The 23,991-nt window shown below is 34.0% G+C and overlaps 1 protein-coding gene and 1 pseudogene across 3 annotated transcripts in view; one reads left to right on the top strand and one right to left on the bottom strand.

Moving 5' to 3' along the window:
- Kua (Plasmanylethanolamine desaturase Kua) overlaps window positions 1-18,582 on the top strand; it is a 157,254-nt gene extending 138,672 nt beyond the window's left edge. For all 3 annotated transcript variants that reach the window (XM_066742714.1, XM_066742715.1, XM_066742716.1), the window contains exon 6: window positions 16,435-18,582. In XM_066742714.1, the coding sequence (XP_066598811.1) occupies window positions 16,435-16,695 (261 nt within the window). In that variant the 3' untranslated portion in view covers window positions 16,696-18,582. The remainder of the gene's footprint in view (window positions 1-16,434) is intronic.
- LOC136782968 (general transcription and DNA repair factor IIH helicase/translocase subunit XPB-like) overlaps window positions 1-23,991 on the bottom strand; it is a 588,849-nt pseudogene that overhangs the window by 141,156 nt on the left and 423,702 nt on the right.

Consider the following 23,991-nt stretch of genomic DNA (forward strand, 5'->3'; position numbering starts at 1 on the left):
CACGATGGCTTTTCGTTCCTGGGAGCTCTACGAATATCCGCTTCTCCCTGAAACACAGCGACATACGTGGGCTGTGAAAGCAGCTACACAATTGGAGAAGCCTAGATATGTGATACTGGCGTTTAGAAGAAATAAAAAGAACGATCAATACTCGGATGTACTTAAATTTAGCGATTGTGATGTACGTGATGTTAAAGTCTATTAGAATTCTGAATTTTATCCGTACGATCGTCTCGATACAGATTTCACAAAATCTCGCTATTCCGTACTATATGACATGTATGTAAAGTTCTTCAATTCATATTATGCTGGATAAAAACTGTCGAAACCAATGCTCGATTATCTAAACTTTTTAAAATATGGTCCACTTTTTGTAATTGATTGTTCACATCAAAATGAATCTATTAAAACTGGAACGGTTGATGTTAAAATTGAGATAGTGTTGGAAAAACATTCGGAGTAATACTACAGCGTATTGTTTAATTACACATGATAAAATTTGTAGACTATAATCCACTTACCAATATTGTGAGAAATGTAAATTTGAAATTTAAGGTTTAGAAAAATAAAACATTGTTTTTTAAAACATATATAAAAGTATTTATTAATTTACACATTATTACTGTTATTACACAAAAACATTATTCTTTCAATTTAAATTCCAGATTATTGTATTTTCCTCCCAAATATCTCATTATTAATATATTTTCATTTGCTGCTTTCTGCAACTCTGCAAATTGGTCCTGTGCCTTCGATTCCAATAAAGCAGCCATCCGCACTGGTAAATAGAACCATTTATCAGTAAATAGTTTAGCTATTAATCTCATCCCAAATTTCGTGTTAACTTTCAGAATTTGAAGTATTTCGTACTCTTGATTTTCTTCAAGAGTGTTTAATTTAATAAAATCCATCTCAGGGACGGAAGCTATTGAATTCACACCACTTAAAAAGGACATTCTTTTTTCTATACTATAAAGAAAATCCTTATTATTATTATTATTAAATAACAAAGATTTAAATGACGTATCTTACCTTTAGAAGACAAAAAAATATGTATGAAACTTGTGTAAAGAATGAATCTAGTATATATTTTAACTGATACTAGTTAATACTGTTGACTGAAGCTTGAATACAAGTGACACTAGTTACCACTGTTGGAAGATTTTCAAGAATAACGCTTATGCAGTATTGCTTGAATTTATAATAAAAAATAGTAGTGGAGGGGGTAAAAAATAATGATGGTAAGGATATCTTAAAGATGTGTGCTGATATCAATTTTCGCTGAAATTTAAAAAATTAATTGTTTTTTTGCTAATTACATCTTATTTTTAGCTTTAAAGAATTCAAAATATACACGTACGAAATCGAAACCAGTCAATTGAAATTTAATATTTAAAGCATACACAGATCTCAATTTTATGTTACACTTTGAAATTTTGTTGATCGTATATTAAATTTCTAATTGTTGGGTGATGTATCATCAGAACCTTGAAGTAGTTATTATTTTACAGTAAAAAAAGTTGCAGCCCCTTTCTCTCTCTCTATATCATCAGCTTATATTATCTTACTAGGTAAAGAATATTTCATAATTCTAATGTAAGGTTTTTACATTCCTTGAATACTGAGAGAAGAGCAATCTTCACTTCAGTAGTGATTTCAAGAGCATACAAAAAGAGTTACATAACCAAAATCAGTTTGCCTAAAAAACAAATGAGTTTATTGGACTATCAACAATCAGGATTAGCAGTGGCAATTGTTAGACCATATAGAATCGTACTGTAGGCTACTGAACAACAGGAGGCAGTGCAGATAGGTGCATCAAGTCGATGGATACTTCCTCAGCAGCAGCCACTACGATGATCACATTCACCGCTAAAGCCCGCTGCTGCTGCTGCACCGTAGCAACCTGGTGGGCTGTCACGTCGGCTGCTATTGTTACGGTTGCGCAATATGCAGCTGATGTGAGCATAGGGATCGTGACTGTATTTAACAGCCACCACCAATCGGTAAGAGTTAATAAAAGTTTAAACACTTCTAACATTAAGTACTGCATAAAAATAAAAGTTAAGACTGATAATAAATAATTTTATCATTAATCATAGATGCTGTTGCTGTCTGGGGAAAGATGAAGGATTTCAAGGATTGTAAGCTCTCCTACCAGCGATAAGGTGTTGTAATCCCTATGATAGTATCGACCCTCATTGCTACAGTACACGAGAGAGAACGTTAGAATTATTGAGAATCCCAGATGTTTTACTGTAAGATTTTTGATAAAAACTATACGAAATTTTATCGCGATCCTAAGTGAAAAGCAAATGACGATGATTTTGTATTGTTAATGATACTTTTTCGAAATTGATTGTTCCAATGAGAAAACTGTTGGTTCGAATAAAGGATATTTCAAGATTATATTATCATTTGTAGGTGCATTATGTTTCTTTCTCTCCATTATCCTTACATAGGGGGAAGGAGTTCATCCTAATAGTAGTATTCATAATACTAAAGAAGATGGTGGTATTTCCTTAGAGTGGGATAAAGCTACGCATCAGTAAAGAAACCGAGTAGAGGGGTCTTAGCGGGGATAGATGAGTTCTTGATGACGACGACAACGATGACAATGAATTTGATCGCGGCGAGCACGAAATGCTGTGCTCAGCCGATTATCATATCGAATGCCGCTATTCTTTCTCTTTCTCTTTCTCCTGGAACGCTTTCCACAAAAGAAATTTGTAAAAAAAATTTTAAAAGTGAATGTAGGTGGGGGGGGGGACTCGTCACGTCCGAATACATCGAAGCGCACTAATATATTTCAATAAAGAACATCTATATCTAATCATAGTGTTGGTGGGACGAATACAATCCATAAACTTATTAAAAAAATACAGCACGTTCGTAAAGCAATTAAAAAATATGCTGCGACGTCTTCATAGTGAAGGAACTCATAAGTGGTGGGGTCAATGCAGTCCCTAAACTTATATCAAAATTGTAATGCCTTCGTGAAGCAATTAAAAAAATGTATTGTGACGTCAGCGGAGTGGAGGAACTCATATACTAAGTGAGAGCATAACGTCAAAGGAGTGGGGCACCTCCCGCCTCTCGCGACGGAGACCCCGCGCCACGCACCCCCCTGGCCATTGTTCCAGTATCGCATAGCTACACTACTGACATATATCATGTACACCATTCACGTCCTCTACATTCAACAGTTAAAAGATACAGGCATCTGTTGGTAGTAATAGATGCTTTTACTAATATTCACATATCTGTATTTTACGAAGCCGACAGGTACTCACGTTGTAGTGCAAAATTTGAGAAAACAGGCTGTCACGTGTAGGAATCCTAGGCGCATAATATCGGATAGAGGGACCGTCTTCACACCCGGAGAGTTCCGTAATTATTGCAAAGCCGAAAAAACAGAGCAGTCACTAATTGTGACAGGTGTACCGCGAAGCAACGGTCAAGTGGAGGAGATTGACATGGTTGCAATATCTTTGTTGACGAAATTATTTTTGCCCAATCCAAAAGAATGGCACCGTTATGTGGATACTATTCAAAAATTCTTTAAAGCTAAGAGGAATCGTTGTATTAAAAAAACTCTCCTCGAGCTCTTTTTTGGGACACGAATGCGATCGAGAGATGATCCACAAATTCGAGAATTTAACGAACAAGAGTAGGCGGCAATGTTTAGAGAGAGATAAGAAGAACTGCGGCAAAACACTAAAAAAAGTATAGCTAGAATTTTTAATAGGAAAATAGAAAGAATTTTAATAGAAATTAAAAAAAAACCCACAGAATACTGCAAAATGATTTGGTCGCTAATCAGAAGATTCAGTTAGGCCCAGGTATGAAGTTAGCTACGAAGTTTCTAGGACCCTACACAGTCGGGTAGGCGATAGTTTACCTAACGGGTTAGGAATTTTTATGTTGTGCAGTTGGCAACAGTGCGATATGATATAGTGTGGTTGAAACTATACTAAAAAGTTTTGATGGTATGCGTGTAAATATGTGTGTAATACAGGTGGCAAAATAAAATCGGGTACCCGGCCCTATGTCCTATAAAATTTTTAAAAAGGAATATATTTTTTGCCTCTTCTATAAATATGAATAATGCGGGACGCAATTCGCGCAAGCATACAATAAAATTGAAAGATCTCCATGGGAAAGAGGCAATTTATGTGTGCTGTTAATGAGTTGAATAATATTTCTGTTTACCAAGTGTCAAAATGTATTGTGAAAAGGGTTATGTCAAATGTCAAATTATAAATCAGATAAGTATTTCATTTTAAATATTAGGGTAACACTTATTTAATCTAAAGAAGTTGATTCTTTGCTCTATGTGTGTTACAGATTTGCTTTTATAAAACTGGATTTGCAAAGGAATACAAAACATCTCGAGCTGTACCATGTCAGATTAATCAATGGATAGCTTTTGGAGTGGTGCTCTTACACAAATTAACAACCGAATCATTTGTGAGGAAATTGTACGCAAAACTCACCATTTCGTTGGAAGGAAGACTGGTTTCTCTCATCAAAAACTCTACAATCTATCCATATCAGATGAGGTCTCTTGCCTTATTAAACAGCAATGTTATTTTCTCTTTGTGCATGTTTAATATTTATTTAACTTAAAGAATTTGATTGTTTGCCCTACGGGTGTTGCAGATTTCATTTATGAAACCTGTTATGCAAAAGTAATACAAGATACATGCAATTCACGCAATGGTGGTTTTTATCAAGAGCTATATTTATAGATGCATGATTTAAAAATTGTAATCTTAATATAACTTCATCTGTGTATATGAAATTTGCAATTTGATACGATTGGTTCTTTAGTATAATTAGTGTAAAATTATCGCTAAGGCTTGAATATATTTAACCGACATTTATGTTTCTAGAATATTAATAACGCAATGTTGAGTTTTTTTTTACAGGATATAACTTATAAATATCTTTTATAATCTATCTTTCTTTGTACTTTGATTTAATTCTAAATAAAGAAGGTAATTGAAAAATATTTATAGTGAATATGTACTATATACCTTCCATTTCTTTATAAATCCTTTATTAGTTTATATAAATTGTGATTAAAAATATACAGCTATATTTTGATAAAGCGCGGATAACTCTTCCATATAATATTCAATACAATAAGTTTTTCAAAAATTGAAACCTGATATTTCAAATTTTATAAATTAAACATTCGTGAATTATCTATTGGTTATTTAACTAAAATAGAGGATTCTTGCAAGAATGATAACATAGTTTTCGTTCTTTTTCATCCAAAAAAACAGATATTTTTCTTTCTTTCTCTCTGCTTTAGAAAAATAATTGTAAAATTTTTTAAATTTATGTATAATTTTTAATTCAAAAAGAATCCCATGTCTTTATTAAAACAGTGAAACAATGCGAAGAAAATCTTATGGGACTCTTTTTGAATTGAAAATTATTCGTAAATTTAAAAAATTTTACCATTCTTTTTCTAAAGCAGAGAGAGAGAAATATTTGTTTTTTTGGATGAAACAGAACGAAAACTATGTTATCATTCTTGTAAGAATCCTCTACTTTAGTTAAATAATCAATAGATAATTCATGAATGTTTAATTTATAAAATTTGAAATATCAGGTTTCAATTTTCGAAAAACTTATTGTATTGAATATTATATGGAAGAGTTATCCGCGCTTTATCAAAATATAACTGTATATTTTTAATCACAATTTATATAAACTAATAAAGAATTTATAAAGAAAAGGAAAGTATATAGTACATGATCACTATGAATGTTTTTCAATTACCTTTTTTATTTAGAATTAAATCAAAGTACAAAGAAAGATAGAATATAAAAGATATTTATAAGTTATATCCTGTAAAAAAAATTCAACATTGCGTTATTAATATTCTAGAAACATAAATGTCGGTTAAATATATTCAAGCCTTAGCGATAATTTTACACTAATTATACTAAAGAACCAATCGTATCAAATTGCAAATTTCATATTCACAGATGAAGTTATATTAAGATTACAATTTTTAAATCATGCATCTATAAATATAGCTCTTGATAAAAACCACCATTGCGTGAATTGCATGTATCTTGTATTCCTTTTGCATAACAGGTTTCATAAATGAAATCTGCAACACCCGTAGGGCAAACAATCAAATTCTTTAAGTTAAATAAATATTAAACATGCACAAAGAGAAAATAACATTGCTGTTTAATAAGGCAAGAGACCTCATCTGATATGGATAGATTGTAGAGTTTTTGATGAGAGAAACCAGTCTTCCTTCCAACGAAATGGTGAGTTTTGCGTACAATTTCCTCATAAATGATTCGGTTGTTAATTTGTGTAAGAGCACCATTCCAAAAGCTATCCATTGATTAATCTGACATAGTACAGCTCGAGATGTTTTGTATTCCTTTGCAAATCCAGTTTCATAAAAGCAAATCTGTAACACATATAGAGCAATGAATCAACTTCTTTAAATTAAATAAATTTTAAATATGCAAAGAGAAAATAACACATAGCATGGCATGGCATAACGTTTACATTGACTTGTTAAAATTACTGTGTGATAACAAAACAATAAACCTTATCCTACATGAATGGATTGTAGAAAATTTGATGAGAAAAACCAATCTTCCTTCCAATGAATTGGTGAAATTTACACATGATTACCTCACAAATGATTCATTTATTAATTTTATATAAATGGACCACTCCAAAAGCCTTCCATCGGTTACTCTATCTTGGTAGAGATTAACACTTTTGCATTCCTCTGCATATCACGTTTTATAAAAACAATCTGTAACACACATAGAGCAAAGAATCAACTTCTTTAGATTAAATAAGTGTTACCCTAATATTTAAAATGAAATACTTATCTGATTTATAATTTGACATTTGACATAACCCTTTTCACAATACATTTTGACACTTGGTAAACAGAAATATTATTCAAATCATTAACAGCACACATAAATTGCCTCTTTCCCATGGAGATCTTTCAATTTTATTGTATGCTTGCGCGAATTGCGTCCCGCATTATTCATATTTATAGAAGAGGCAAAAAATATATTCCTTTTTAAAAATTTTATAGGACTTAGGGCCGGGTACCCGATTTTATTTTGCCACCTGTATTACACACATATTTACACGCATACCATCAAAACTTTTTAGTATAGTTTCAACCACACTATATCATATCGCACTGTTGCCAACTGTACAACATAAAAATTCCTAACCCGTTAGGTAAACTGTCGCCGACCCACCGAGTCAGCAAAGTTCTGCGTTATAATTATTATCCTGTCCTAAAAGTTAGTTAACATGAGGGCTCAAGTCAGACATCAATTGTATTGGATCATATGAAGATATGGCCATTGATCAACCGATGACTCAGATTCAATGAGTAAGGATGAATATTTGGGGACAGATGTTCAATCAGGTCGGCCGAATATGTGGCGCCAGTCTATGAATATAAATAATAAAAATTGGATAGGTGAGCTGAATTGGCAACACAGCGATAACCTAGGCAGGTGTAACGTGGCGTGCCAATCAAATAGGATCAGTTTGTATTCGAAACTAGCAAGTCTATCGTTCAATATAATAGTGTACACTGTGTTCGCGGTGTGAAAAGAGTTTATGGAGAATAAAGATGAAGAAAATCTGGAAGCGTGCATTGATCCTTATTTTAGTCCAATGATATTTTTTTTGAAAATAACGTTTGCCAGTATTAGACTTTAAGATGAATTAACCTGCATATAAAATTCATGTTTAAGTTACACTCATGCATTAAATATATTGTCTTCTACCTTATGAAATTTTTGCTTCTTCAAATAATTAATTATTCTTAAATGTGCAAAATAATTCTTTATTGAATAAAAATGACAAAATAGCAATATTTTTGAAATAGTGGTATTTCATAAATATTTTTATAGATGCGTAACCATATTACTAACCTGACAAATACATATATCAACAGCATAAACAAAAACTTCTAATTTGCTTCTGCTACTGACAGTTTAGATCAATGTTGTCAGATTTGGTTATTCAATTCCAATATCTTCTACTACAGGAGCTAAATAGCTACGCAAACTTTAGTCATATTCATATTATTAGGAACAGAGAATACGCTAGATCAAAAAATTGTTTGGAAAATTGTCCGTATATTTTTCTTACTATGAAATCCAACAAAATTGTTATGGATTCATGTAAAGTATAAAGAAAAAGGTTAGAAAAAATTGTTCAAAATTGTATATCTTCTATGATGTATGTAATATAGAGTCAAAGAGTTTTTAACATCTTTATTTCTAGAAAAAAATTGAAGTGCAATAATTTTATATGCATTTTTTCAAAATCTGAATCTTGTACATTGACACGATAAAAAATATTTCACTAAAGTTACTTATATTTAACCACTTTTTCAGGTATCGATAAATAAAACACTAGATATGCCTTAAAATGACATTTTTTAGTATAATTAGAACCAGCAATAGGTGATTTAAAAATCTGAGAGCAGTACTACTACGGCCAATATAATAGGCACAGCCTTTATATACAGGGTGTCCGGTTATAACTATGGCCAACCCGGGAAATTCGGATAGGGGCGAAATTCAAAGTAACAAATTTCCAATAACTTTTTTGCTAGCACCCATAGTAAAATAGATATTAACAATTAAGTATTCTCGATCACAAAATTGACTTTGATTAGGCGAAAGATTCTATTGGCCACGTTACTAGCCCATAAGCGCTAAGATTCTGTAAAATGCAATACTAACACAAAAACATGGGCAGTTGGCACACCCACCTGAGCCTATGACAATTTCCGAAAACCGAACGGCTGAGTCTCTAGCGTAAGCGCTGTAAAAACAAACAAAACATTAACAATTTTGACACATTTAGAAGCTAAAATTGTAGCTTTTGCAATTCTCATTTAACAAGTTAACTATTTTTATTTTTGAATTTTCTATATTTTTACGATGAAAATAAGTCCAAACACAACATAATTACGTGAACTTTAGAGTATAATTAACAGTTTTAATTAATTAACAAGATCTCTAAAAATAGTCTTAATTTTGTCGCATTTAGATTCATTTTCACCATAAAAATATGAACAAATGAGAAATAGTAATTAGAAATTTAGTAAAATACCGTTACAATAGTTTCAATTTCTCTTAATATTGTAATTTAAATGTTTACGTTTGTCTAGTTTTTAAAGCGATGAGAATCATCGAGCACCCAGAGTTATTCACATTCAAGAATAGGCGTCGCTTTAAAAACTAGACAAATGCAAACACGTTACATTGAACTATTAAGAGAAATTGAAACTTTTGCAATATTGTTTTATCAAATTTCTAATTCCTAATTCTAAGTTGTTCATATTTTTATGGTGAAAATGAGTCCAAACACTACATAATTACGACTATTTTTAGCGATATTATTAATTATTTAAAACCCTAAATTACACTTTAAAATTCATGTAATTATGTTGAGCTTAGAGTCATTTTCATCGTAAAAATACGTACAACTAAAAAATAAAATTTATTAACTTGTTAAATGAAAATTTCAAAAGTTTCAATCATAGCTTACAAATGTGTCGAGTTTATTTGTTTCCATTATTTTTATAGCTCCCATACTCCAGTCTCAGCTGCTCTTTTTCTCGACAATGATCTAAGGCTCAGGAATGTGTGGTTGTGCTCACTGCCGTGTTTGTATTAGTATTGCTTTTAACAAAATCTTAGCGCTTATAGGTTAGTAATGCAACCAATTGAATCTTCCACCTAATAAAAAGCCAACTGTGATCGCGCGAGGATCTTTAATTGTTAATAACTTTTTAATTCTGGGTGATAGCAAAAACGTTGTTAGAATTTTTTTAACTTAAAATTTCGCTCGTATCGGAATTTTCTGGGTTGGCCACAGTTAACCGGAAACCCTGTATAGAAAGAGCTACTTACATAATACTACAGAATATGAAAGAAATAATAGGGATTACTATTTAGGATAATTTAAGCGAACTTCAGATAGATTTTAAACGACCTTGTAAGTTCAAAATAATAGCGCCCTAATATATATTTATCGATGCCGTTGAACAAAAATAGTCAATCGAATATAAATCGGGAAATGCTTATAGGCTGAAATCTGATTGGAATGTAGCGACAGAGATGTTCTTGTTGGTGATCTCTCGATCAATGGCTAGTTAGCAGCGAGATCATCTACGGGCTAATGCAAAAATATATTACATTTGTTACCAGTATTTAAGTGGTATTTTTTTTAAAACAAAAAACTGGAGTATTTAGAATATAAGCGCAAACAATTTTACTATGACTGCCATGTATTTACTAATATAAATTATAATGTATTTTTATTTTAACTCTAAATCTAATTTCTTTAGATAACATATTACTGATTTATATCGTAAAAAGTGCTTTTCACTTTTTTAAGTGCTAATTGTTTTCATTTTTCCTGTTCGTTTCAGTAGAAATAGTAATATAAACATTATTTAATCCTTAAGGTTATTAAAAATTGATTGACTTTCTGTGTGTGTGTTTTAAAGAACCTATGATTATAATTATTCTAGAACATTTTAAATGATACTAAAATTAAATTAATTTTCCTTGGAATGTGTGTGTGTGTATAGAGATATGACACTAAAGCTGTATGGAGACTTGGTAAAAGTTCCTTTAATATTTCCTGCGTGTATAGGAATCAATTTTTATTTGTGGAGTAGGAGTTGCTCTATGTGTATCTGAAGAAGTTGGTTGTTTAGCTCATGAATCTTAACTAGAACAAATTTGGATTTCCGAGACCTGCGAAGTAATAGCCTTTACTATATTACCTCTAATCTAGAAGATAGTTATTATAATTATCTAAATTATACATATAAAAAGAGGTAAAGAGAGCCAATTCGTAAGCAGCTTCCGAGCTATCTTTCAGTTGTTGGCATTGCTCACTCTTAAGAGGGTGCATTGCGCTTCGGAAAAGTACTTCCAAATTGTCTTCTACAATTTTAAAAATTTGAATATTTTGATAAGGACCAAATTGGCTCGCATTGATCTGCTCAATTAACGTAAAGGCTTATTTTTTGGATAAAAAAAAAAATTCTTTTAAATCGGATATTAATAATAATATTTTATTTCCCATCAATAATTTCGAAAAAGGTAGTCTTTACAACGCTGCGCCAAACTTCAACGAGTAATTTGAGACCAAGAAGAAGCGAATACTCCAATAAATGTAGATTTTTTGGAAATACTATTGTAGCGCAACAATGGCAGATTTGCAAAATTTTCCTTTTTGCGTGACAATAGTATTTCTAAAACATCTTCTACATTTATGGAAATATTTGCTTCTTCTTGGTCTCAGATTACTTGTTGAAGTTTGGCGTAGCGTCGTAAAGGCTCCCTTTCTCGAAATTATTAAAGGGAAAAAAAATATTATTATTAATATCCGAATTAAAAATTTTTTTTTAATTCAAAAAATAAGCCTTTACGTTAATTAAGCAGATCAATACGAGCCAATTTGATCTTTATGTAAATATTCAAGTTTTCATAATTGTAGAATACAATTTGGAAGTACTTTTTCGACGCGCAATGCATCCCCTTAAGTAAATCAGGGAAAAAATATTACAATCAATTCGCTCTGAAGTAAGCTTTATAATTTTTGAAAAGCCAATAAAATCTAATTTGAATTATCGTGTCACAGAAAAGCTTTCGCAAGCGAGTATTATCAAACCTTGGTTCATTCTGTACATATAGTTTTCTACTATTACCGATAAGCACAAAGTTATTTTTGATAATGATACTTGTTAGAACTTACTGTATAAACCTGGTTGCCAACTAACTATGGATAAACATATAAAAACTAAATTATTGAGAATATTTGTAAGAACAATCTTTCTATACCATTTTGAAACGTAGCCAGGATTTTTTTTCTCATTATTTGTACATCTAGTTTTATATAGTAGGCCATAGTAAACTGGCCACTTAGTGTACAGAGTATAACAGCAATGAGGTTTTTAATTTTAAGCACATATTCTTAAGGCTAAACTAAGTAGAAAAGTCCTATACTATGCAATCCATAAAAGCATCATTGCTGAGATAAATAAATTTTAAACCGATAAATCAGGGCTTTGATTCAACGTAAAAAATACTTTATTCTCACTTTCGTTAACAGTTCCCTTTCGAAAAACAAAAGAAGTTTATAGTTCACCGTTCCATATTGTCACACGCACACGTACAACTATACCAATTACAAATATAACCTCCCCTGACATCTTACATTCCTTATCCTGGTGCTAATGAAATTTATTTTCTGCCTATTTTTAAAAGCATCCTCAAAAGCACATATTAAGTTGAAATTTCTAGGTAACGATGCGGCATTATTTGCAGATTAAATTTGAAGCAGTTTTATATTTTCGCTGATGCGCTGTATGAAATAATTCAAATAATATGGTAGTAAAAAATAAGTATTATATTAAAAAAACGATTATAAGAAATTTTTTTTTTTCGGTTTTTGAAAATCTTACTGTTTTATCCGATAGAGTTGTTTACTGCATCATTGATAGAACAAAATGAATCAAAAATAGATTCTTAAATAAGGCCATAGTCTTCTCTGGATATTTTAACCTAAGTGATGAGCTTGAGAGATTCCTTCAAGAATAATTAAGCCTTCATCCATTCTTTGAAGGGACAAGACCAAAAATGAAGAATGTTTTTTTTATGCCGCAGATTATTCATAGTTTTCATCTAGTACTTTTGCATAATGTTTGCCTGAATAAACTTGCCTATAAAACTAGTCAATTGCTAGATCCGATTCTAGTTTATAGTGACTAGAATATGACATGATCCTAAACGAAATATTAACCATTCATTAAGGACATTGTAATCAAATGAAGAAGAAAGCATAAGTATTTACTAATTTATCTGGAATCTTCTTGTAACTAAAAGCGTGCGAAAGCTATAAATAATAATCTACGGTTTAACAAAAAATTATTTGCTAATTTTATGTCTTGTCGTCTCATAAAATGAAAAAAGGCCTATTTATTCAGAAAGAGATCTTTCAGACTTTCGGCTTAGGCCGTAATTGTTGTGACAAGACTATGACATTACTTGTGTGAAAACTGATTTTTAAATCATTTTACATTTTCAATAACGTAGCAATCTGCTCAATGTAATACAACAGTAGGATACTCAAAAAGCATACAAAGATTTTCTTCAAATCGCTTTTTTAATATGGGCCATTCCACGTCAAAACGGACAGATTTCGGAGTACAACACCGATTTTTTTTAAATATATGATAATATATAAGAAAATACAAGACTTTTGGCGCTAGTTAGAGTCAACAATCTTTTTTCGTTCCGGAGATACGAGCTGTCAAAGTTTGCATATTTGCTGTTTTTGGTAAAAACACGTAATCTTTGAAAATTTATATATCCTAAACGAATGAAGATAGAAGACTCTGGCTGGAACGAGAGGACTCAGGAAGAATAATATTTTTTAGAAAAATATTTAAAAAAATAGTATTTTATAATTGGTTAAAACTATTAACAATTAAAATAAACATTTGAATTAACAAATGTGTTGTCATGCTCTGACAATTATAAAAAAATATCAGGAATGTTCCTTGGAATGTCCTCTACAAAGAAAAAAATTAAAACGCGTATACTCTCTAGGTGTTCATAGTGAACAAAAATATTTTTTCACGACGCGCACGGCCAGAACCGTCGTTCGAGCGGCGTCAACCGGTGAGGCGCATGCGTAACTGAGCGCGACTAGTCTCTACATGTCGGAATCCATCAATCTATGAATAATGCGAGTTAATAACATGTTTTAATTGTTTTTTTATGTTTTTATAACTATTATAAATTAACAATATTTTTATTATTATTCTTCTTTATAAGCAGTCGTTATTTATTTACAAAATAATAAGAAATAAGACATTTGAACATGGCATTGAAAATACAAATTATATAATAATTTATATTTACATTGTAACGCTATTCCCGTCAGTATGATGGGCCAATCACACTACGGGTTTTCCCATTACCTTCGCCCGTCCTTATTTATCGGTATCAGGGCGCCAGTTGGTCAGTTGGGTGGCCAACAACACTACCGTATCAATTGAGTCTTTCGACATCATTTTCTATGCATCTTATACGGCCCTGCGGCCTTGCATTTGGACGGTAGCGGTAGCCAGGGTCGCTCAGTATGCTAGGTCGTGGAGAGAGGGGAGGGATCCTTGCAGAAGTCCGAACCTCGCAGACCTATCTGCTGAGGGGCATACATTTATCCCTCACCACCCACACACAGGTGGTGGTGAGGAGTACGGGAACATACGGTATCATTACCAAGCATAGAGTTTGCCAGGAGCGGACCACCACGGAGGCAATGTTCGCGGCCCGTCCAGTCATAGCGCAAGCCTATGGAATTGCGGAGGGCACCGGGACACATTCCAACGGGCTAACTACGTCCCTGCACAACCCACTATACATTGGCCGGTATCCAGTCGTGACGTACGTGCAGGCTGGCCTATAGCACACGCCTCATGTACGCGAACGGACGCATGGCTGTCTTCGAGTGCCGCGTCACGCGCTCACCAGCACGTACGGACACATCAGCACAGTCCTACGGTCGCTTTCCGACTGCCTGTTATGGCAGTCTGCGCACGATATTCGCGCAGTCTGCTTGAAGCGCGTAACTAGCGTTAAAGCCAGACTCGATGTTCTATCTCCCCTCCTCGTGGGGACTTATAGACACGGTCATTCTATTTAGGACTCCCCGAAGCAGCTTCTACTTATCTCAGGTTGCCTGGGTTGTTTGGCATGGCCCTGCCTTACTTCCCAGGGTAACCTGGACATCGTTTACTGGAGCGCCGGTCTTTTCATCCGAGCCTCTGCCTGTCAACGGGGTCTATCCTTGACGTTAGCTATAATCTACTCGTGAGCTTATCTCACGAGTCGGTAACGTAGGGATTAATAATATCCATTGTTCGGTAGCTTTTATACTTTTTATTCGGTATCTCGCATACGTAACGGGGAACTTCGTTACAACATATTTTATTAAATTATGGCAGAAGAGAATATTATTAATATGAAACTGCTATACTGAAAATATTTAACAATCTTTTACAATTGTATAATTATCTGATAGAAGAAAAGCTTTAGTTTGTAATTGTGTGTTATTGAATCTATCGTTAAAAATGCACGATAGATTCAATAACACAATTACAAACTAAAGCTTTTCCTCTATCAGATAATTATACAATTGTAAAAGATTGTTAAATATTTTCAGTATAGCAATTTCATATTCATAATATTTTCTTCTGCCATAATTTAATAAAATATGTAATTATAAATTATTATATAATTTGTATTTTCAATGCCATGTTCAAATGTCATATTTCTTATTATTTTGTAAATAAATGACGACTGCTTATAAAGCAGAATAATAATAAATATATTGTTAATTTATAATAGTTATAAAAGCATACAGAAACAATTAAAACTTGTTATTAACGCGCATTATTCATAGATTGATGGATTCAGACATGTAGAGACTAGTGCCGCTCAGTTACGTATGCGCCTCACCCGTTTACGCCACTCGAACGACGCTTCTGGCGGTGCGCGTCGTGAAAAAATATTTGTTTCACTATGAATACCAAGAGAGTATACGCGTTTTAATTTTTTTCTTTATAGAGGAGATTCCAGGGAACATTCCTGATATTTTTTTATAATTGTCAGAGCATGACAACACATTTGTTAATTCAAATGTTTATTTTAATTGTAAATAGTTTTAACCAATTATAAAATACTATTTTTTTAAATATTTTTCTAATAAAATATTATTCTTCCTGAGTTCTCTCGTTCCAGCCAGAGTCTTCTATCTTCATTCCTTTAGGATATATAAATTTTCAAAAATTACGTGCTTTTACCAAAAATAGCAAAAGTGCAAATTTTGACAGCTCGTATCTCCGGAACGAAAAAAGATTTTTGACTCTAACTAGCGCCAAAAGTCTTGTATTTTCTTATATATTAAAAAAAAAGTGGTGTTTTACTCCGAAATAAGTCCGTTTTGACGTGGAATGGCCCATTGTCAATGCTCATGATCTTATTAAATAGCTATTTTAAAACATATTTAATAAGTTGGTTGTTAAAATCATGCAAAAATTTATGTTTCATTATATAAAACCGATTTTGTGGTGACGGCGGAAATTTCATGTCTTTATCTACTTATAATTATATGTAATTGCTGTCAAAACACTATCGTGTATGTTGATACCGATTTTTTCTGGACTTCATCTTTTTTCATTCGAAAAGTTTGAGGATCCAACTTCTACGTTAAGGATCAGTCATTTTGTTATACCTTGTATATTATTGATAAAAATGAGCAAACGCAAATGGATATGTAAATAATTGTGTATATATAAGCTTATAATTGTTTCAGATACATAAGTGGTCTCATACGTACTTTGGACTTCCGGCTTGGGTAGTTTGGCTACAAGAATGCAGAGTAATTCTTCCAAGGAAGCATCACAGGGTTCATCATGTTGCGCCACACGAGACTTACTTCTGCATTACGACTGGATGGCTCAACTGGCCTCTTGAGAAGTTGCAATTTTGGTGCATCCTTGAAATTATTATTGAAAAAACTCTCGGACACAAGCCTAGGGCAGATGACCTTAAGTGGGCACAAAAGCGCTCCTGAAAATCCATACATTTAAAAAAAAATATCTATTTATTTTATAAAATTACTTTATTATAATCGATAGGACAAAAATAATAAATATTTTTATGCAATTCATATTTCTGTTATATAATAGTATGATCTGTATCAAGAAAGTTTTCTAGTAAAGATATAGTGCATGAATCCAAACCTGTGCAACATCGACTTAACATTTAACTTTTACAAGAAAGGTCTTGTCACTATAGCAGCCATCCACATCCTAGATAGCATAGGTACATACGTTCGTAGAAGGTTCTGAGATCGTCAGGGCAGGACTTTTAGACATTCGTAGGAGGTCCTTCATTAATCCTAAAAATTTCTTTAAGGATTATAATAAAGTCCAAATTTCCATCCTATTCTAGTCCTAAGGATTTACTGTAAGCATACGACTGATTGCTCGTAGGTGATATTGTGAAGCTTTGCAGTTCATAATAGGACCTTTTTAGTATATCCCTTAGCTGCCTTACTTCTCTAGAGTAACATAGCTGACACACTGTGGCATTTTCAACCGCATCGTATAAAAATGATACTGCTAAGCTGCTACTGACTTTATTAACTTGAAACACATTTTCTGATTATCGTAAGGTGTTCTTTTAACAGAAAATATTGGCATATACACAAAAAGTTTATGCAGTATTTAAAAGAAATTGTTAAAGTGAAAAAAGCAAAAATTGAAGATATTCATGTAAAAAAATCATAACTCTTCCATTCTATGATATTAAATGGCAAAAATGGAATGGAATACTTATAAAATTCATATTATTAAGACAAAAAGTCGTTTAGTAGACAACGCTGAAAACAAAATATTTTTAACTTTAAAATGATACATTTTTAGCAATAAATAATTTAATATTTTACTGCGTATTGATCATAAGTTTTAAACTTATAAGGTTCCTATTCCTTCGGCTAATTTATTAAAATAAACTTAATAATGGCTGGGGTCAAATTTACCGCACTGTGGCAGCTAAGGGGTACATATAGGGTATATCACTTTAAATGACTGTGCGAGATCAAGCTGAAAGTGAGTGGGTGGGGAGAACGCCGGTGGCTGATGGAGAGTAGAGAGAGCACTGAGGCAAGCGTAGCCCGTGGTGGATGACCGTCGAAAATCAGATCTCCCCCCCCCCTCACTCCTAAACCCAAATCCAGACAATTGTTTGGACTTGAAGATCCCTGGGGTTGGGGGGCTTCGATCGTCAACGGTGCGTATTAAGTTACGTTTTTTTACCCCTACCCCTTTCTCTCTCTCTATTTGTTTGTTTGTTTATAATAAAAGATAGCTTAATTTATTATAAAAGAGAGAGGGATAAAGAAACATACCAAATACGTACCGTCGACGCTCGAAGCCCCTCTCCCGCTTGGATTCTCAAATCCAAACTGTTGTCTAGATTTAAGTTCGGGAGTGAGGGGGAAGGTCTGATTTTCGGTAGCCGTTTACTAAAGTAATGCTATATTGCGGACGCTAGCACTCCCCACTAAGCTTCCATCTACTCACCAATACATGAAGCCATTCAGTGCGCCCATGTGGAATTTTGCTACTCGCTGAACGCACACCATTACTTTGATGTGTATATATGTTTCGTACTCCCTCGCGTAACATCGGTATATCTCGACTGCGAGAGAGAGAGCGGTATAGTTTTCTCGGACCTCTCTCTCCCTCTCTCGATTTCGCTTGTACGGTGTATACCTAGCCTAGCTTCAGTCGAATGACATAAGATAGCGACAGAATAACAAATATTAATTTGTATTTTGATTTGATTTTACGTGTTTGACATTAGCTAAGTTGTAACATATGTGTATGTGTATAATTTAATATATAGATTTACTTTAAAATTAATGTAAATAATTGTAAGAGATGGAAAGGTTTCAATAAATGCTAAAAAAATTATATATATTTAAATTACTTAATTTATTACTTCTTATACATCCATTGCAAACTTGAAATACTAATTAAAAAGTTAGATAGGGAAGAAAGAAAAATAAAATGCTATATATATATATATATATTGTAACCGGGGAAACGGGTTCCAGGTTAAATAATCAAATAACCGAACACGAAAACGTCCGAGACACTTATTTATTTCCAAATAAAGCACAACAAAAAAGCTAAACTAAATTATCCCGAGGGGGAGACGCCTCCCGCGATGTCCTGGCACACTTATTATACGGCGCACTAATTTCACTAACTAAAGGAAGAAGGGGGGAAAATAGGGGGGGAAAATCATGGAAAGCGACGGGAGAAAAGGCGACGAAGGGAGAGCAAAAAAGGGAAAGGGATAGGGCAAGGAAATTTCTCCGCGGCTCCGACAGCGATATCCGGCGATCCCACGACGTTCGCCACGAAAACTGCACAAACTGGACGAAAAAATATGGTTGGGGCCTGCTGTGTTGAAAGCCGACGTGCTTCAATCACTGCAGCGACGACCCAATCCTCTGTACAAAAAGCACGTACTTATGCTTCAAGAGCTGAACAAGGTGTAGTCCAAGGCCGTGTTCCATTATTGACTGTGAGTAATGAAAATCTATAGTTTATGTCACGCAAACTATAGATTATTAGTACTCACAGTCAATAACGGAACACGGCCCAAATTGACACTTATTCCTTTATACTTATTCCTTTATTCTCAGTGTCACTCCTCTCATTCCGGGGGTTCCAATTAGGCATAGCTATGATCGGGATACAGGGACCAATCAATGATTAGGTATGGATCCGCGATCCATAATTCTCGCCGTTCCGGCTAATTATTCCTATGCTTTGCATGCTAGCTGGCTGGCTAGCTCCTGCGCGAAGATTTTGCGTGGTCGTCCTCAGTAGCAGACGACGTTAGCGCTTCATGGTCCTGCGGCGGGGCGATGCGGTGCGGGGCCGGCAACGGTGGGTCGGTAGTGTCGCGGGTAGGGGAGAACGCAGCTAGGCGCGTGAGGCGTCAGCGCGGTAAGGAGAGGGGATGGGACTCGCTGCTAGGCGCTCGCGGCGCGAAGCACGATAAGGGGAAGGATAGAGCGACGCGTAAACATACGCGGACGGTACAATGGGTGCGAAGGAGATAGATTTATGTGACTTTAACATGAGTGAGAGAAGGATAGACGGACAACAGTTTTCAAGCTCTTGTTGGAGCAGAGGATCCTAATTCTAAGATACTTATAATTTTAGCATTGGAAAAATTATATTTAATTCTAAATAAACTACAACCTACTAACATTCGCTCAATCCTCAATCATACCATTTCCTAAAAACATTTACCCTCCTCCCGCGGATGGCAATTACAATATCCCTAAAGCGGGTAACTATATTACCATCGCACAGGAGAGGTTCATCCTTTCTCACTCACTCACTCACATACATACTCAGGGGTAGGGGAGGCACTAAGGGGGAGAGACCAAAGAACTAAAAAATACTCAAATTTCTGTAACGGGTTTCTACCACGTTACAATATATATATATATATTTTTTTTTATAGCTTCAGATTATAAGGAAACTTTCCAAAAACTGTATCCTTCAAAAGAGCAGAGTATAATGAATGAAAATGAGGGTTGAAAATATTGCTACCTACAATGCACTTACAAAAAGTTTAATCCCTATTTATGTATGTGAAATAATGTAAACTGGGAAATATACTAATATAATGCTACGGAACCCTCTGTTTTTAGGTATACTGCTTGCAGTTTCCTAAATTTATTCACCGTATGCTCTATTAAATGTAAAAGATTGAAATCATAAATGGTTTACATATTCACAAATGTACATAATTTTATTATAATTTTGATGAACTATTTGATTTACATTTCCAACATATAATGCCCAAAATCACTTGCAAGGCCCTCACTGTCAAGAATTTACTTAAAAATTCATCCTTTTTTCCACCTTTTTCCAAACTGTTACTCCCAATGTCAACTTTGCATTATGGCTATTTCTCAGGCAAACTAGTGCCATTTATGTTTTCAGTCTTTTTTGCGACCTTTTAAAAAATAAAAATTTATTTCCTCTTGCATTCATTAATAGTCGGGGAGTCAGGGCACAAAAATTTTGCGCTTTTTCCAATTCATGCCATAAAGAACTTAATTTTTTTAATCTATAGTGTAGAAAGTCCTTAAAGAGCTCCTAAAGTCTCTAATACGAAGTACGCCGGGAAGGTCATTGTTATTGCAAAAAAAGATTGAAAAACGCATTTTTTCATAGTTTTTCTTGAATAACTCCATTGCCATTGATCGAATCAAAAAATATTTAGTTTACAATACTGAATCTTACAGCAAGATTCTACTCCATGTCGGAAACACAAAGATCGGGATCTGAAGGCAGAAGTCCTATGCAGAAAATGCTACCAGGGCACGGATTTATTCATCTTTATGCTTCTACGATTTTAAAACTTTTAACTGTCCGAACTTGTATAACAAGCTACTATAAATAGACTTACTACTGATAAAACCTCAGTGCTTTTTGTTTATACAGATTTTACCAACTTCATAGGTATACAAGGCTTATTTACAATACATGAACAAACAACAACCATCGGAAGAATTAAGTATTACCCGAACAATATGGAGAATGTGAGGATAAAGTACACAAAAATTCAAGTACTATGGCTATGCGTTCAGTATCTACGAATTTTTTAAGAAGGCAGAGTTTATGAACAATTATATAACAAATGGCTAAAACTGAAAGAAATTTGTAATAGTGTCGCAATGTGGGGACTGTAAAAATGAAGTATTCAAAATTTCAAGTCTCTACTGCTATGCGTTCAGTTTCTACCAATTTTGTAAGAAGGCAGAGTATATCAACAATAATAAAAACAACAAATATTGCTGAAAGAAATTTGTAATAGCGCTTCAATGTGGGGACTGTGAGAATAAACTACGCAAAAATTCAAGTCTCTATGGCTATGCGTTCAGTATCTACGAATTTTCTTAAGAAGGCAGAGTTTATTAACAAATAGCCGAAACTGAAAGAGATTTGTAATAGAGTTGCAATGTGGGGACTGTAAGAATAAAGTACTCAAAATTTGAAGTCTCTACTGCTATGCGTTCAGTTTCTACCAATTTTGTAAGAAGGCAGAGTATATTAACAATAATAAAAACAACAAATATTGCTGAAAGAAATTTGTAATAGCGCTTCAATGTGGGGACTGTGAGAATAAAGTACGCAAAAATTCAAGTCTCTACTGCTATGCGTTCAAAATCTACGAATTTTCTTAAGAAGGCAGAGTTTATGAACAATTATATGACAAATGGCTAAAACTAAAAGAGATTTGTAATAGCGTCGCAATGTGGGGACTGTGAGAATAAAGTACGAAAAAATTCAAGTCTCTACTGCTATGCGTTCAAAATTTACGAATTTTCTTAAGAAGGCAGAGTTTATTAACAAATATATAACAAATAGCCGAAACTGAAAGAGATTTGTAATAGCGTTGCAATGTGGGGACTGTAAGAATAAAGTATTCAAAATTTCAAATCTCTATGGCTATGCGTTTACATTATACATATTTTATTATTTCTCACTGTTAGTAGCATTTATTAATAACATTGATAGAAAGTTGACGAATTTATAATACCAATCAATCACATTTTCTGTATAGTAATCCTCCATATCAATTATTTGTTAGGCTGAAACATTAAACTGTTTCTAAAGCGAGTATTTTTACGTGCAAGAATTTAACTCGTCTTTTCACATAGGGAAAAAGCACAAAAAAATGTATACAAAACATAGAGCTTAAACCTTTCATTACTACTGTGCATCACAGCTAATTGAAACCTCGAAGATGCAAGAAAACTTTTGAGACTCTTAAAATAAGAATTTATAGGGTGAATCAGTTTTGGTCTAAATTGAAGAAGACTTCTACTTATTTCCTTGACTGGTATTATGTATTCATATAATATAAAATTTCACAATACCTTATTCCTTTGCGGAATTCGGTAGGTGGCAAGATGTAGAAAAGCCGCAAATTATAATTAAAGATGGCTCGTTCTGTCCTTCTCTCCGTTGGTTTCTGGCCAAATTGTATTCAGCTCCTTGAAGAATCGTCGTGAATCCTTAACAGGCTAGCGGCGAAAAGGACGTTGGTAACTCGTTCCTGTATCTGGCAAAATGCACCGGGGTAAATGCAAGGCTACACTCTCTTACGAGAGAGGTGGAGCATAAGTTTCGATGCTTCGTATTGGTGAAATTTAAATAGCAGGTGGACGCCTCATTGGAGCGAGAAGAGTACTCGGTTGCGCGCGATGTCGAATTGAGAACGTATTTCCGAATTATGCCGATGTGTCACGAAATCCTACGAAAGGCGGGGGGAATAGGGAAGCTGGTGGTGGACGTCCCACTTTCCTTCAGTTATCATCGTCCATTTCGCCGCTAGACTGGTCCAGTGATGTGAACCTGCGGGAATTTGGTATCCCCACTATGCCTCCACGGGGGAACTAACACAAACGCATGCCTCGTTCGTGAGAGCGGCGTCGCCACTGTCGCCAGTTATTTACGCGCAGTCGCGTATAAAGACCTTCGGCCAAGGTCGGTAGACTTCGTTACACGTCGGGCGTGCAAGCTAGATGCATAGAGGTATTTTCGGATCTCTCTGTCTTTCGCGACTCTCCTAGCATCTCGATCAAATGAATATTCTTCCTGTTTAGCCGGTCAGCTGGGCCGCTGCAGAAACACAACAAAAATTTTCTTCCCGCTCTCTTTCTCTGCTCAGCTTACTGCGAATCATGTATGACACTGAAAATTAAAGCTCCTCGATGAAAATTCTTCCTTTTTAGCCGATCAGCAGGGCTGCTGCAGAAGGACAACAACAATTTTCATCCCGCTCACTTTCTCTGCTCAGCTTAATGCAAATCATGTATGACACTGAAAATTAAAGCTCCTCGATAAATATTCTTGCTGTTTAGCGGATCATTTGAGCTGCTGGAAAAGGACAGCGAATATTGTCTTCTCGCTCTCTTACTTTAATCACCGTAATGCGAATAATTTATGACTCTGGAAATTAAAGCTCCTCGATAAATATTCTTCCTGTTTAGCCGATCAGCTGAGCCGCTGGAAAAGGACAGCGAATATTGTCCTCTCGCTCTCTTTCTCTAATCACCGTAATCCGACAAATTTATGATCCTGAAAATAAATATTGACAGAAGTAGTCATTTTTATAAAGGTTGTGGGGCTTGGAAGAATATAATTTCTTTCAAAGTTAACCCGGAGAAAACGTTTAGTTACATTTTCAATGCATATGATTTACAGAGAAATATTTGTAATTTCTTACTGTAAATGTTAATGATAATAGGACATATCTAACAATT

This window comes from Prorops nasuta, unplaced genomic scaffold (assembly GCF_024137725.1).
Source record: "Prorops nasuta isolate Cenicafe-Biocafe unplaced genomic scaffold, Cenicafe_Pnas_1.2 PNAS00031, whole genome shotgun sequence".
Lineage (NCBI taxonomy): Eukaryota > Metazoa > Arthropoda > Insecta > Hymenoptera > Bethylidae > Prorops > Prorops nasuta.